At 40.9% G+C, this 17,454-nt stretch overlaps 2 protein-coding genes across 2 annotated transcripts in view; one reads left to right on the top strand and one right to left on the bottom strand.

Annotated features, from left to right (window-relative positions):
* LOC139456175 (ATPase MORC2-like) overlaps nucleotides 1-4,685 on the bottom strand; it is a 58,752-nt gene extending 54,067 nt beyond the window's left edge. The window contains exons 1-6 of the mRNA XM_071237734.1: nucleotides 4,387-4,685; nucleotides 3,348-3,401; nucleotides 2,941-2,975; nucleotides 2,613-2,681; nucleotides 1,608-1,698; nucleotides 158-266 (exon numbers count right to left, since the gene is read on the bottom strand). Of these exons, the coding sequence (XP_071093835.1) occupies nucleotides 158-266; nucleotides 1,608-1,698; nucleotides 2,613-2,681; nucleotides 2,941-2,975; nucleotides 3,348-3,401; nucleotides 4,387-4,445 (417 nt within the window). The 5' untranslated portion in view covers nucleotides 4,446-4,685. The remainder of the gene's footprint in view (nucleotides 1-157; nucleotides 267-1,607; nucleotides 1,699-2,612; nucleotides 2,682-2,940; nucleotides 2,976-3,347; nucleotides 3,402-4,386) is intronic.
* A 451-nt stretch (nucleotides 4,686-5,136) lies between these two features.
* Nucleotides 5,137-16,980, top strand: LOC139455352 (protein CUSTOS-like). Its single transcript, XM_071236909.1, has 6 exons — nucleotides 5,137-5,267; nucleotides 10,536-10,620; nucleotides 12,419-12,517; nucleotides 13,706-13,779; nucleotides 14,678-14,783; nucleotides 16,372-16,980. Exons 1-6 carry the CDS (start codon nucleotides 5,144-5,146, stop codon nucleotides 16,670-16,672), a joined length of 789 nt encoding a protein of 262 aa, XP_071093010.1. The 5' UTR covers nucleotides 5,137-5,143; the 3' UTR covers nucleotides 16,673-16,980.
* Nucleotides 16,981-17,454: the final 474 nt, after the last annotated feature.

A 17,454-nucleotide genomic window follows, 5' to 3' on the forward strand; every position in this document is an offset into this window, starting at 1 on the left:
TAGTGACGTATCATTCTCGACTCTCTGTTGGCAGATCTAGTGTCATCTTGTTGATCAACCATTCTGTGGTGACAGACTCCTAAGTCTTTCTCTGTTGAATTTGTTTCCTTTGTTGAAGGATTTATCATTGTTTCCCTTTCATTAGCTTCATCATTACCTCATCAATGTGTTCTTCCTCGTGGAAAGTTCGGGACAGAAACAGACAAGACATGGTCATGCCTTTCTTCGTGAACAAAATCAGATCATTACCGATTCTCATTGAGCCTCTGAAACAAAGAGATTACCAAAATGTGTCAATAAATGAACAGAATTACAACAGTGAAATGCATTTCCTGACACAGGTAGATATGGACGAAATGATGAATGCAGCTTTGCTTCTGATAAATTGTCGGCCCCGACAATGATACTTTTACCTGCACAAAAATGATAATACTTCAGCATTTCTGCAATGGGAGTTTGTGCAGCTAGAGCAGGAACCATTCACTCCCATGGTCTGGATACACCACTTTAGTGTACATGTTGTAGACACAGGATTGGAGTGAGTGAGTGAGTGAGTGAGTATCGTTTTACACCGCTTTTAGCAATATTCCAGCAATATTGTGGCGGGGGGACCAAAAAATGGGCTTCACACATTTGTGCCCATGTGGAGGATCAAACCTGTGTCTTCAGCGTGATAAGTGAATGCTTTAACCACTGGGCTACCACACTGTGCTTCACAGGAATGGAAATTAACCAAGAACGTCTACTATCCCGAACAGTGATAACACGTAGCAGTACCCCCACAATGTTTGAAATTCTACTAGACCTTAGGATACCTTTAACATTAACAAAACTGGTCCAGGCCAGTGGACTAGTGCTAATTTCTATCCATAATTATGCACTGTCTACATACAACAAAGTCACTCCTGAATACCATGGAGTTTGAAATTATTTGTATGATCTCACTTCTGGTGGGAGATAATCTCTGAACACAGATTCCTGTCATATTCAAAAAATAACATATCATAGGGAGTTTTTAAAATATTGACTCAATCATCATGTGATTATGCAGATGAAAAGAAACACTGAGTCTAGGTATCTGGCTCCACAGGTGTGAAAAGAAACACTGAATCTAGGTACCTGGTTCCACAGGTGTGAAAAGACACAGTGAATCTAGGTACCTGGTTCCACAGGTGCGAAAAGAAATGCTGAATCTAGGTACCTGGTTCCAAAGGTGTGAAAAGAAACACTGAGTGAGTGAGTTGGGTTTAACGCCGCTTTTAACATTATTCCAGTTATATCACGGCGTGTCAGCTTAATGTGGGAGGAAAGCCCGAAGTGATGCAGGTCTAAGACGGTTACCACTTCGGTGAAACCCACGAGCACGGGTATGGTGCTGACAAACCTAGAAACATAATTGGGGCGAACCGGGATTCGAACCCACAATCATAGGTTTCTGGCGTGTCCAGGGGACGCAACTCTGCACAGCGAATCGCGGCGCCTTAGACGACTGGGCCACCCGTGCCCCCGAAAAGAAACACTGAATCTAGATATCAGATTCAGATAAAAGGTAAAAGAAGTCAGTAAAAACATGAAACAAAAGGAATTTCCTTAGAACTGATACTTACGACTTGAGACCGTTGCCATACATTCCTATTTGGTTCAGATCAATGGACTTCTTGGCGGATTTTCCAAATGTGACAATATCAGCAGTCTCATCTGTAACAACACAGCATTACGTGAGGCTTCTGTGATAAGGTGAAATGGGGTTTAACGTCAAGTTCCAGAATTCACTCAGATAGCAATGTGGATGCACCTGTGTTTGTGTCTGGTTGGTTGGTTTGTTGATTAATGCCGCACACTCAACAATATTCCAGCTATATGACGGCGGTCTGTGAATAATCGAGTCTGGACCAGACAATCCAGAGATTAATATCATGAGCATCGATCCACGCAATTGGGATCGATGTCATGCATCAACCAAGTCAGCGAGCCTGACCACCCGATCCCGTTAGTCGCCTTTTACTAATCTTCACTCACTAGTCAGTGATGTAATGATTATAGGATACTAGTAATTACTGGTTTGTTCCAGGTTACATCATCAGGGATTTACCCACAATCTTGAACTCTGTGCTAATGGCAGGCAAATTGGAGGAAAAACAATTGTCCCAGATTGAGAATGTTTGCAATGTTATATGAAGGTGTTAACTGATTATCTGGCGATGAGTTTGGAGCCTAAACAATAATATGAGCTTAGTGAGTGAGTGAGTTGGGTTTAACGCTGCTTTTAACAGTATTCCAGTTATATCACGGCGTGTCAGCTTAAAGTGGGAGGAAAGCCTGAAGTGATGCAGGTCTCAGACGTTTACCACTTCGGTGAAACCCACGAGAACGAGTATGGTGCTGACAAACCTAGAAACATAATCGGGGCGAACCGTGATTCGAAACCACAATCATAAGTTTCTGGCATGCCTGAGGGACGTAACTCTGCACAGCGAATCGTGGCACCTTAGACAACTGGGCCATCCGTACCCCCAATATGAGTTTAGAAGTAATTGGGTGGAGCATGCTGAAGGTGAACTGTCTCAATGCTTAAATGTTTGGGAAGTCTCCAGCTCAGTAATCACACATACTTGGGTCCATGCCTTCTCCATCGTCAAGGAAACACATCATAAAGCCACCTCGCAGCTCTTTGTCCTTGGCTAAAAATCAAATGCAGACACTTTAGACATACTTTAAAACTAAACATATCAAATTATACTATCTATCCTAATATAATAGTACTTAAGTTTGTAGGTGTTCTGCTTAAGGATTTCAATCAACATGAACCACCTAAAATGGCTAAAATGTTAATATTTCATAACATTACAGTTGACTTTAATAACAATGTCAAACAAGACCCTGAAAAAAGTAAATGTCTTGGTGTTATTCAGTTGTTTACTGATCACCATAGTTACATACCTGTATATATATTGATTTTTGTTGCATCAGCATCTCTGTAACATATAAAAATCAGCTGAGTACAAGTACACAATGACATATTCCACATATATCAACACTTACATCTACTGGAAATGGTGTGAAGAGACCAATTCACGCCTGTAGACAATCATAAACTCTAGGGTTTTGGCAGAGACCTTAAGTCTACACTTTATGTTGCTGTAGTCATGGTAATTTGAAAAGCATTTAAGTCTAATAAATGTTTGAGCATATTTGAAATTGAGGATTGACTGCGAAATGAACATCATTATTTCTTTTTTGACTGTAAATTTTATACACCAGATAAACAGATGCTCATGGTTAGTAAATTCAGGTTCAAAGTATCAAAAGTAGGACAAATAACATCCAACAAGCTGCTGAATTCCTACCTGGCATTATCAAGCAATTCTGCCAATGCTCCAAACAAGAATTCATGGGTTGTTCTGAAAAAGATTTAGTTTCATTCACATGTGCAAATCGGACTATCAAAACAAAATAATTGGACAATAATACAGGCAAGCAGTGATCTGTTTCGGGCAAAACATGCAATCAAGGTAATAATGTTTTATTATTTTCTTGAAAAAAAATTTCACGTGCTTGGTGACAGACACAAAATTAGTAATATTGGTGTGCTGATTACGACTTTTACTTTCTGAACATAGTGAACAATAAGGATATATTCAAACAGATTGAACAATGAACCTGCTCATTATTTCAACAAAGGATCAAAATAGCAAAGATCTTAACCATAAAATCAATAGACGCAGTATAACATCTGTTATAACTGTATTGATTTTGATGTCAGTGGAGTGTGACAGGATTCTGTTATTCTTCTATAAATATTCATTTTTATTCCATTAATCTATTGAACAACAAATTAGGCTCTGAAGACGTATACATATTCACCCAAGTGTAGAAATGCACAAATAACACAAGGAAACCAACTATGTGGAAGTGCCAATTCATATAATTATTTTCTGCATTGTTTACAATAATACAAAGACTTGTCATTTAACGATATTAGTGAATATGTTCATTATGTAGCTCACAAAGCAAATTTTCAACAAAAAGGCAAAATTTATAAACATAAAAGCTTTACAAAGTTCCATATCTAACCAATAACCATACCCAATTCCAACCTATCCCTTGCATAACTTGGGAGTGTTGACAGAACAATAATACATCTTCAACAGTTCGAATAGTTTTTCCACTTCATTCATAGCATTGTGAATAATTCTGCTGAAAGCTCAGTTGTTAAAATATCATTAAAATTATCATCACCAAAGTGCAACGATTCATACCAATAACTGTGTCTAGGAGCACATCATCTTGCCAGTTGTGTAGACGTGAAAGTCAAGCTTCCAGAAATTAGTTTTTATGTTGTCATACATAGAACATGATTTTTTGACATTTTAAACATATACGTACGAATTAGTATGCAGATAATCAAAGCTCAATTGAGCTCTGTTCAACGTTGTGTACGCCATTTCCCAAAGATTCGGCGTGAAGATGTAATGTAGATAGCCTCAGTCAACCATACAAACTGTTCGGTGTTTCGGAAGCGGTTCTTCGCGCCGACCCGGGTAGATCACTTGGACATGCGTGTCATTTCTGTAGTTGTCGATTTGCTGGATAAATTAAAACAACCTCAGATGAGCGTACACATCCAATTTAATATTCGTTTCCACATGTTTGACAGGAACATTCGCTGTCTTTCCCTCGCTCCAAACTACTTCCTGTCTATGACCGAGGGGTGAATTTTGAATCAATGCGCATCTATTGTAATTTCGTTTGGAGTAATAGCACGCTCATCCGTATTGAAGAAGGGATTGGTACATGTGTGTATTTATGTCATGGTGTTGAGTGCATATTTTATTTACACAATGCCCGCTTATGCATGTTGAAAACGCCAAATATAATAGTTTCGAAAGCATTTGCTGGAATATGTGAAAACTTGAATCGTAATGCGGAAAGAATTTCAACTTACCAAATTATGAATCACGGGAAGAAAACAATAACACACAGTCTGTAATATATACTTATTATAAATCGGTTACGCTGTCCGTAATTAATTATTTTAACATTTTACTAGCTGTCTTGAGGATTTCACATGATCACAATCCACCAGTTACAATCGTATCCGTATGACCTGGAGTACGAATTTGTAGTTGGTGACAATCGACAAATGGCTACAGCCACGGTCGGTCGCGTCAGTGATGTTTCGTCCTCGGAGTCCAGCGATGAGGACGAAACAAGCCGATTTCGGGAGGCGGCTGTACTTGATTGTCACCACTCTACCTCAGCATCGTGTATGTATCATGCCAGTATTTTTCTGTTTTAAAGTGCAACCGTAGCGATACTCGGAACTACATTTTTGAGTCGGATGTGCACTGTCTGGAAATGATGTCACTGTGCACGCGGAAACAAGTGCCCGTTGACCACATGGCATTACTTTGTATGTTTTGTGACGGACGATCCTTTGTTAATGGCAACCGATGCAAGTGATCCCATTGCGGAATGTTTTTTGTTTTTTTACTGAAGTATTGTTAGACCATGGATACGAACTGTAACAAATATATTTTGCAACGCGTACGTATGTTGTTTTTTCCCCGGTTATCGTTTTTTAGAGAATTATTACATATAGTGTAAAGACTATTTTTAACCTTCAAAGCATGAATATATTGTGAAAGAAACTGTCTTGGTTGATAAAGAACTAATGATTATTGCGACAGTCGGGGTGTCAGATTGTTGGCCTTCAGATTGTATTTGATTTGTTGTGAGTATAACCAGACACTTTATGTACACCGATAGATGGTTTCTGGTCTGAGCACGGACTTGTAGAAGACCGTGGTCTTATGTACACAAGTTTTAAAAATGTGTAACTAGAATTAAAGATATGAACACACAATTAAAGAATTGTGAATTAACGAATGAATCAATATATATTCTTGCCAACAGTGATTGCGCTACAATGTAGGTTTGTTGTAGTGGTGGTAGTAGTAGTAGTAGTAGTAGTAGTAGTAGTAGTTGAGTAATCTATTAGAGAACTGTACACACTTACATCTATTTGTTCATTAATTATGTATTCTGGACAAACATCGTTAGTAGGGCTACGCCAACCAGACCGAGGACTCAGGTGACGATTTCATTTTATTATTTTTCAGTTTAACAAAAATATTCCAAATAATTTTAAATAACTGGAAATCCCATCTGAAAATAAACATACCTGTTATCAGTTAATACCTATGAACACAACGAGGCCGCGAGACCTTGGACCTTAAAAACTTAACACCACGTTATGTGAATTAAAATTGAGATAAGGGTGATAGTAATATAAATATTTTTGACATATTTCCATGCCTAGCTACAACATATAATTCCTGTATAGAAGAACTCTATGATCGCATCGGTCTATTGTGAAATAATCATGGGGACTCCGGTTAGATTTTATCCCCAGCGACCTATGCTGGTCGGCAATGGGAGACCACAAGGATCGGGTGGTCACGGTCGGTGAATTGGTTGATAGCGTTTCCTCTTGATCCAACGGCGTGGTTCGTTGTTTACTATATCAATGACTAGATTGCCTGGTCCAGACTCGATTATTTTCAGACCGCCGTTTTATAGCTGGAATATTGCTGAATACGACTTTGAAAGGGCAAACAAAACTAGGAAAAGTTCCATGTTGATAAAGTGGCACAAGACAATGACTTGATGACAATCCTAGCACATGTAATTCAAGTCATGAAGTCCATTTAATTTGTCTTGTCAGTTCATATGATAAATATATTATTATATTTATATATGTTATCAGTAAATGGTTACCAAGGTCTCATAGTCTCTGTTACTCCTTGTGGTGATTCCGGGTTGGGATAATAATTTTCCCGTAAAGATCGGGTCAGAATAGGTCTTCAGTCAGGCTCGCTGACATTGTTGATGCATGTCATCGTATCCCAATTGTGTAGATATATGCTCATGACTTCAACCAACGGACTGTCTGGTCCAGACACGGATTATTTTCAGACAACCCTCATACAGATGGGGTACTGCTGAGTGTGGCATGAACCAACAAACAACGAAACAAGAACAATACGTGGTGCCCTGGCAACCTACGCTGTTCGTAAGAGGCGACTGGTGGATTGGGTGGTCAGGCTCCGTGATTGCAGTGATATAAATCACAGGACAGTCTGGTCCACACTTTATTTAATATAGGCCACCAAGGCCCTGGACTACTACAGAGTGCGTTGTTCAACAACAGAATATTCCGCATTGCTTTGATTACAACTTCAAGATCTAAACTGGCGATGACGACCAGAAGAGACGTCGGAATAAGATAAATAGTACGATGTATATGCTGATGGGATACCGACGTCGCCGTTAAGATTTTATTACAACTGCATACGGGGGGTCGACAAATGTGTTCGTAGCACAGTAGTGTTAACAAAGCAGGCGCAAGGCAACCTAGCCACCAGACACAAATGCTGACATCTTTCAACAACGACCGACTGCATGTAACACGTGGAACGACAGCATCCCTAATACTAGTATATAGGTCCTCCCATGGACCCCGGAATCGCCAGATTTCAACCCAAGAGAACTCCTGTGTGTAGGAAAGCCTCATACGGAACCATGGAGATTTCAGTGTGGGACAGGACCCAAGCCCTAGAAACTGTCAGGAGTCAAGCTGCCGAACACCATCACCCATGCAACCACTCTCCGCAACCAATGTTGCTTCGCATGGGTTTTGACCCGTTTGCTGTACACAGGATCACGTGCCACACCTCAATATTTGACGCAAACTTTTGACTCATGGCTACTCAAATTACTGAGCTCTACCTGTCTGCTGTCATTTTCTATGCAATTTTTTCGTTTGGACGCATGTACACTCATGTCCTGTTTGAAAATAGGTCATCACTCATCCAGTATTCAGATATGCACTAGACCCGTGAAGATCCGTGGTTGAATAGGTCTTCAGTAGCCCGTGCTTGCCGTAAAAGGCGACTAACGGGATCGGGTGGTCAGGCTCAGTTGATGCATGTCATCGTGTCCCAATTGCGTGGATCGATGCTCATGATGTCAATCACTGAATTGTCTGGTCCAGACTCCATTATTTACAGACCGCCGTCATATAGCTGGAATTTTGCTGAGTGCGGCGTTGAATAACAAACAAACATATGCAGTAAGTATGAGTTATTTCCCTGAATCTGGTTACGTGTTTCTTTAGTAAGAGTATGTGATACACTGGATACTCAAGGGTCGAAAGGATTGTACTTGTGTATCTATGTGGCATATAAGAGGGAATGGTTATTTCCATGATTTATCAGCGGTCTATTTGATATTATTTTGTTTCTGTAAATAAAAGCGTCAAAACATTTTCATATTCGTACGATTTCTCTGCTAAACACATCGTCGATTGTACGATTCCGACTATATCACGAGACCGTGTCTATAGAATCACTCTCATGCAAATAGTAAAGATGTCATATGCTCGCGAAAAGATGAGCGTATCCTACCCCACCGGTGGCATCATTCACAAACACATGCAAGGACAAGTCAATTGTTCCCCTACCAAAAAGCACGGGTATTTTTGGTACAAGTCAAAAGAGGGAATTGCATCGGACATCATTTTGGTCACTGATGTGTCACATTTGGAAATGACCTCTACATGTCTACAATAAAACCTCTGAAAGCCTTCACGAGGCCTTGAATGTTGTAACCCTGTTGAAACAACTTCTGAGGAAGCGTTGTAAGATGATCTTTGAAATCGCCGAAGAAAGAATATGCTCGATTGTACCTCAAAAGCTGGAGCTGCTGGAATATTGCTCGATATTACAGGAAAGTCACCCCTCTTGTCCCAGTACGACCGCTGATGGTTTTTTTCTCTGTTATGGCAGATTAACTATAAGTAATATGAAAGAATCGGGTGTTTTTTAATTTCTTTTGAGTGGTATATGCGCACGATGCAAGGTAGCACAGAGTGTTTGTTTGTATGTTTTTGTTTAACGCCGCACTCAGGCGGGTGGTCAGGCTCGCTGACTTGGTTGATGCATGTCATCGATCCCAATTTCGTGGATCGATGCTCACGATATTAATCACTGGATTGTCTGGTCAAGACTCGATTATTTACGAACCGCCGTCATATAGCTGGAATATTGCAGAGTGCGGCGTTAAACAACAAAGCAACCAACCAAAGCGGCGTTAAACCCAAATTCACTCACTCACTGAGGTTTTTACTGTTTGCTTTTTAGGACAGTAGACGAAAGTGAGTTCAGAGGTGCTGAACGAGATTCGACTTGAATCTTGAACGCGTGCATGTATAGCGTTATCAACGGTTACAGTGTGTGACGCCCGTTCCGAGTGCCCACCGCTGTGGTGAAACATTGTTCAAAGCGGAAGGAAACCCAACTCAATCAATAACTCATTACTTTGGTCTGATTTGCGAAATTATTTCAACACCAATCTAGCTGAAATAGGAAGACATGGGCAATTGTTATTTGTTAAACGAGTGGACTCGAAGGAATGAAATGAAAGCCTCTTGTTTTCCCTTTGCACGTGGACCTACTTTGAAGGACTTTTTGATGAAATGTGTTGACATACAGGAAGACAACTGACAATATTATCCCACCTTTGTTGCATTGTTGGTTGGTAGGCTGATGTTAAAAGCAATAATCAATAACATTTCCATCACCCTATCGAATAGTATTATTTGTAGTATTTTGTACCAACCATAATCTTTCTTTAATATACACCACTCAATATTTGATAGGATTATAGAGATATTTCAATGACGTAACGCGACAACTTAAAGAACTGTGAATTTGTGTTCAGCCAACTTGAAATAAAGCTGCACATGCTTTTGTTCCATGGCAATATCGAATACTATTCGTAGGACAACGTATCCGAGCTATCAGCTACAATAAGACCCCATCTGGATACTCCCTATCCGACTCGAGAAGATCCGGGTTAGAAGAGGTCTTCGGCAACTCATGCTTGCTGTAAGAGGCGACCATGCTTGTCGTAATAGGCGACTAACGGGATCGGGTCGTCAGACTCTGTGATTTGGTTGATGAATGTCATCGTATCCCAATTGTGTAGATAAATGATCAGGATGTCAATCACTAGATTGTCTGGTCCTGACTTGCTTATTTACACACCGGACCCGAGAAGATCCGGTTTAGTAGTGGTCTTCAGCAACCCATGCTTGTCGTAAGAGGCGACTATGCTTGTGGTAAGAGGCGACTTACGGGATCGGGCGGTCAGGTTTGCTGACTTGGTTGATGTATGTCATCGATGCTCATGATGTCAATCACTGGATTGTCTGGTTTAGACTCGATTATTTACAGACCACCGTCATATAGCTGGAATATTGCTGAGTGCGGCGTTAAACAACAAAACTCCGTATCCCTATCAAAGGTTGAGTAGTATAGCACCAGTGGCTTGTTCCCACAGACCAGTTGAGGTAACATCGCGGCTGTTCGTGGCTAGAGGAATTGATGTACACGCTGTTCAGTCTAATGCGTCCTTTTAGCGTAACATTCCCTGCTGTAATTTGCGAGTCACGAAATGTCTGATTATTTCAGATGGGAAAACCAGCAAGTCGATACAGAACAGCGGGCGCATGCCTCGGCCACAACCCAATGACGTCAGTACGAGGCCGTCGCTAAGGTATCCCGATGGATGCAGCTTCCTCGTCGCATCCGAGGTTAATTAGAAGCACTGGTACCTCGTATATGCCACTTCCAACGCGACCCATAAAGATCCAGGATAGAATAGGTCTTCAGCAACCCATGCTTGCTGTGAAAGGCGACTATGCTTGTTGTAAGAGGCGACTAACGGGATCGGGTGGTCAGGCTCGCTGACTTGGTTGATGCATGTCATCGTATCCCAATTGCGTGGATCGATGCTTTTGATATCAATCACAAGATTGTATGTCCGAACTTCGATTATTTAGAGAGTCGTATAGCTGGAATATTGCTGAGGCGTTAAACAACAAACAAATTTATTAATGGAAACACTACTCAGGCAAGGATAAGTGGTATACGATCGGGTAAATCGTGACCCACATTGTCACAAATTTAAGACTTTGTCCCAAATTCCGACCACAACTGATTGTCATTACCTGCTCGTGCAAGTTGATGGGGACAGATTATTTTTACATATAAATAGTAACATTAGCAGGTGACAATGGGTATTAAATATAGGCGTCATTACTCTTTCCATAATCATAAGAAAACTTTGCTAAAAGCAGTGTCCATTGTATACGATTTCGACTAAATCAATAAGCATGTGTTTGTGAATAAATACGTCGATTTCTGAGTATTGAAAATCGTGCCAGAGCAATTGGTTTGCTCCAAACGGGTAGGCGTTGACCACGTAACCAACGTCATGCAGATGAGGGCACGTTGTGACGTCACTCTCGGGGATTGTGGCAGCGGTACCCCTCCCCGTGATATTACCAGACTCACTCGCTCTTATTATCCCTGGCGACAACTTTGGTTTCGTGGCTTTTATACATATTGTTTTGGTGCCCAAGCCTAGCATTTTATGAAGTTTATGTGCTTGGAGAGCTCAGAATAAAGTGTACTATGAACTTGATCTCAGAATATAATTCTCAACATATCCTTACATTTATATCTTCAAACAGTTTCAAGGAGACGTGTTGGTCACACATGTAGCATGATATCCTGTCATTCGAATTGTTGTTTGTCGTATAAAGAAACATCATTTAATATTCTGGGATTTGTGTTTGAGACGAGAAAATATTTCGGTATCTGTTTCAAACACGCGAATGTTTCTGTGAATGGAGGAGGGAAGCAATTGTAGATTGTTTACGCGTATGTTTTTGTATGACGCCGAACAATGTGTTTTGGCGAACAGATAATTTATTCTCGAACAAATTATTTTTAAAATCAGTCCTAATTGGATCAGGTGGTCAGGCTCATGTGGTTGGTTTGTTGTTTAACACCGCACTCAGCAATATTCCAGCTTTTATTGGCGGCGATTGTGATTGACATCATGAACATTAATCTACGGAATTGGGATACGATGACATGTATTAACCAAGTCAGCAAGCCTGACCACCCGATCCCGTTAGTCGCCTCTTACGACAAGCATTGTCGCCTGTTACGACAAGCATGGGTTGCTGAAGGCCTATTCTAACCGGATCTTCACCGGTCGCCAGGCTCATTGATTTGAGTGCCTGTGTGCCATCGTACCCGACGGCGTTCGCCGTTGCTCATAATATCACTCACTGGTTTGACTGTCCCGGATTCGAGTATTTACATGCCGCCGACATATCGATGGAATATTGCTGAGTGCGACGTTAAACAACAAACAACGAAAAGTTGAACGTAAGCGTTGTCACGTGATGTTGTTGGCCTTTTGTACGTGTCCTGTGTCGGTGTGACCTGTCTGATTATTCGCACAATCGTTTGTTTTATGTTTTTGATTTTCTCCCCACCAGACCATCTAGACAGGAGGGCCATGAGATGAAGAATGAGCTCAACACAACGCCGGAATTCAGGGCGTTTGTTGGCAAGAAACTTTCGCAGATTGTGGACAGGTGTGTTAAAATTACAAGGCAATAACTTCACAACAATCTGGCGTCATAATGTTTAAGTAGAGGGGAATGTCCCAGTAACTCTCCATTCCTTAAAAATAATTGAGCAGAGGCCCCGCAGTAGCAAAGGCCCATTATTTTAAGGAATGGAGAGTTACGAGGATATTCCCCTACTTAAAACTCATCCCTACTTTTACACTTTGACAAAATATTCTGTAATTGAAAATATGTGTTTTAAAAAAAGCCGTAAAGCATTAGTTGGTTAAGTTTTGTGAATTTAGCTTTTTTGATTTTAGTTGTTTTGTGGAAGTAACATCTGAGCCATATTTGAAGATTCATGGTCTTCTATTTGTTTATATACTCATCGACAAAGAAGCGCGATTACTATACATGTTGGTTTATATATGAAGGATTACTCATATTCAAGAGATATTAGATTGTTCGATACACAAAAGAGCATACTGGTATGTTGTGTGAACCGACGATCACGAACGCACCACGCCTGACGCCATAGATCGATGATTCAAGATCCACAATTTGTCTCGTGCAGGATTAGCGTGTAAAATTCGGAAATCACGTGCAGCGTATCCTGATAAGAATAAACACACTCTGTGGTAACACTTGACTGATTATTAGTTTTATCATTAAGTTGTTCCCACTGGAAACATCTCTTCTTAACGAACATACTTCTCTACATGTTTCTATGGTTCGCGTTTCTTTTGGCGGTGAGTATACATGGTTTGCAACATAAATTATCACAACCTAGAATGATCCTCAACGGGGTATACTTTAGTGTTCCACTCTAAAATAAAATAACTTCTTTAAAACAACTAAGAAGGTTGAAAGTTCAGTTTCGATTGTCTGTTCAACATATTCTGGGTCCAGTTTCATAGCGCATCTTTGCGCTGATCTATATATATGACGGAGAATGGGCTAAACGATAGTCGCAGTGTTGAGATCGCTTTGTGGAGCGGAATCTTTAACATGACTACCGAAATTTGCATCCTGCTAACGCCGTATGCTGGATCTGGGCCCACTTGCACAAAGCGCCGTAGCGCTACGACGATCGTAACTCGCATACTTTAACATACTTACGAATGCCGTAGCGCTAAGAGCGCTTTGTACATGTGGTCCCAGGGCTATTATTGGTATCAGTAGTTTATGACGTTGAGGGTGATTGTTTTTTTGCAGTATGATAGAAGTTGATGAAACGAAGACCGCACCCAGTTCTTCTACAGCCACAGACATGGGGTCGCCAGACACCGGTTAGTTCACGCCTCCGTATTTACACGAACAACTTATAGGTCTTTTTTTCCTACACATCCTTTGACACACATCTATTAGCTGTGAATATCTGCACTATTTAAAAGCTTAAGGCTTTGAAAGATTGGGGGCACGGGTGGCCCAGTCGTCTAAAGCGCCGCGATTCGCTGTGCAGAGTTGCGTCCCTTGGGCACACCAGAAATCTATGTTTGTGGGTTCGAATCCCGGTTCGCCCCGATTTATGTTTTTAGGTTTGTCAGCACCATACACGTGCTCGTGGGTTTCACCAAAGTGGTAAACGTCTGAGACCTGCATTTCTTCGGGCTTTCCTCCCACATTAAGCTGACACGCCTTTATATAACTGGAATAATGTTAAAAGCAGCCTTAAACCTTCCCATCGAGCGTTCAAGCCAAGTGATGCGTTATCCCACAATAAGGCAACATCATCCTTCTGTTTGGGTTGTTTATTTCTTCACGGGCTTGTCCTACCCACCAGGGTGCAGTTGTATAAAATAACCTTGGCGCTACGACTGTCGTAAGTCTATGTTAAGGTATGAGAGTAACGACAACCTTAGCGCTAAGATCGCTTTGTACAATCGCACCCTGGTACTTTTAACTGCACTGTTGTCTTTGGCAGAAAGGGTTTTCCATTGTGACTAATTAAGCCGTGTTATTTTAAGTCTTCCAACCCGTGGGTATCACGGGTGACTGCCTCAAGTACGCAATACACGAAAATGGCGAGCAATGACAGCGAGTGTGGCTGTTGAATCTTTGGCAATAAATTGGTTTGGAATGACTTTCCATCTTCAAGGCGACAGTCGTTTGCCGAGAGTAAAAGTTGAAAATGATCATAATGATCCGCCGAGACCGATCGACCTTGGTTTGCTGCCTCCATTGCAGGTGTCCGTCTGTTTGCAAGTTGCACGCGTCCCGTGAGCCTGGAGGATCGAACCCCTGTGAGGAAAAGTGTCCCCAAACGCCCTGTTGAAAGTAGTTCCAGCGACAGGTAATACTATAGACTATATAACAAGATGTAATGCACGAACACTTGTGAGTGGGCCGTGTGAGAGAACGATTCCTTGCATCTGATGAATCATGTACATTGTTCAAATAAACAAAAATATTTTTGTAAATCCTACATGAATTTGTTTTTGAATCACTTTCGTGAAGTCCTGGGGGACATAGAATGTGTTTTCAGTTGTCTTGTCCATTTTTTGACAGAGAGACGCTTTTATTCAATAAACGCTCCGGCCAAAATACGATCAAAAGCCTGGCCATACATCAATCTCATTCAAATCAGATCTTAGTTCTCGCTACCGCTAAACAAAGATCTGAGGACATCCCGTTAGGGTCACGTCAGAACGACCTTTCATCCGACCAATCAGAGCGTCGCTTACCAGATCATGCAAGTGACAGTCGGAAGGTGATTTCTAATCATGCAACCTCGAAAACTTTAACACAGGGTATTCCGAATGATAGTTACGGGCTTAACGACTGGATCCATACAATCTAGACCATCTATTAGCCATTGTGAATGTTCTTTTGTTCGGGTTTAAATTTTTTAATCGAGAATTTGTCAAAATATGTTTCGAAGCGTAGTCGCGATTTTGAAATTAGTGTCGTAAAGCACGAGAAAGCTGCCTTCTGATTGGCTAATGTCGACTTCTTGTCAGTCATTCCATTGGTCGGTCAAAGTTCGCGCAAGGTCGGTCTGGCGTGACCTGTAATGGGGTGTCCTCAGATCTTTGTTTAGCGGTAGGTAAACCATGGTATATAATTTATCACGGCATAAGATTGAAAACAGGGACTATTATATATTCCTTCTTATGCCGTAAGAAATATTAGTAGTTGTTTAGATTTTCATCTCCTGCTCACTTTACTAACATACATCTCTCCTGGCATTATTTGTGTTGTCCTCAAGTGCCTACTGTCGAAGCAGATCGCCTGTTCAATTGTTCTTGTCTCACCTTTAAAACAAATGAAATTTGTAACTTATTAATGCCCCCTGACATTTGTGAAAAAGAATTGGATAAAAATCTAACTATTTTATTGAGGTCTTATTCGAGTTGTGGGTGTTCGTGGAGTTTCACGTTGGCTTCAAGTATGTTGCAATGTGCCAGAATCCAGTTTCACACGGATTGTTTCTAGGTGTGATGATGAAACCCGTCCTTGTGGGTATCACCGAAGTAGTAAACGTCTTTGACCTGCATCACCTCGGATTTAACCCTGTATCAAGCTGACACGCCGTGATGTAACTGAAATACTATTCAAAGAGGTGTTAAGCCCAACTCGAACCCTAAAGATCAGAGTTAGAATAGGTCTTCAGCAACCCATGCTTGCCGAAACAGGCGACTATGCTTGTCGTGACAGGCGACTAACGTGATCGGGTGGTCAGGCTCGCTGACTTGGTTGATGCATGTCATCGTATCCCAATTGCGTAGATCGATGCTCATGATGTCAATCACTGAATTGACTGGCCCAGACTCGATTATTTATACGTTATTCGTCATATAGCTGGAATATTGATGAGCTTGGCGTTAAGCAACAAACAAATGAACCAAACTCACTCACTCACTCACTCTTGTATTTTGCAGTTCGGAAGATGAAAGACTAGCCTCAGCAGCCGTGTCACACGAGTTTATATTCAAAGACACAACGTTATCGGATTCGTTTAAGAAATGCAAAGCCGATCCAACAAACGCTAATTTAGATGTGGTTAAATTGAAAAAATCCAAAAAGAAAAAGAAGAAAAAGGTTGAAGATCTTGCTGAAATATCAGTGCAGTCAACGGAGCCCGATGCCAGAGTCGATGTCGATGCTGACGATGATAACGAGCACACCAAAACAAATGGTAACAAAAAATGTAAAAAGAAAAAGAAAAAAAAGTGTGGATGAGAATGATGAAACTGTCTCGTTTGGGGCTGTGCTGTAGCAACGGTCAGCCCTGAACGTGGATGAGAATAAATGAAGCACATTGCATGGGTGTCCATATCTTATCACGGCGTTTCACGAATTGAGAACGCTTGGTTGGGGCTGGGAAGCAATACAGCCAGCCCCGCGTGTGGACGACACAAAATGTGTACAGGTAATAAATGTTTGTGTTGTATCTCAGAAGCAGTTAAACTGAACACGCTTTGTTGAACATACTGTCAGAACAGATGAGATAAGATTTCTGCTTTTGACAAAGTTTTCTCAATAAATCAGTGCCATGACGTTTCGTTTGTTCTTTTCATGACACACAACGAAATTGCAAAGGTATTCAATTACCCCAGTTTGAAAATAGGACCAACCCCAAATAACTGCCAAATATGACAAACACCTCAGATACCTGCTGGATATGACGAACCCCAGAAAATTGATGAATATGATCAACCCTAGATATATACGGATGAAAGCACGTGAAAACATGTCAGTCGGGTACAACATTGATGGATGTCAAGTTAGCGTCCTTAATGACATGCAGTTATAATTGGCGTTAAGCCAACTTGCTCACTCTAGTGGTACAGAAGTTAACTTAAATAAATTATATAACCCTTTGTACTACACTACCACACTAGGAAGTTTTTCTTAAAACAATTACCACTGATATTGTTATATTTATCTTATAATGTTTCTGACCACATTTGTTTTGGTTGTTTGTTGTTTAATGCCGCACTCAGTAATATTCCAGCTATATG

The sequence above is a fragment of the Haliotis cracherodii genome, unplaced genomic scaffold (assembly GCF_022045235.1).
Source record: "Haliotis cracherodii isolate W230 unplaced genomic scaffold, xgHalCrac1.p SCAF_11, whole genome shotgun sequence".
In the NCBI taxonomy this organism is placed as follows: Eukaryota; Metazoa; Mollusca; class Gastropoda; order Lepetellida; family Haliotidae; genus Haliotis; species Haliotis cracherodii.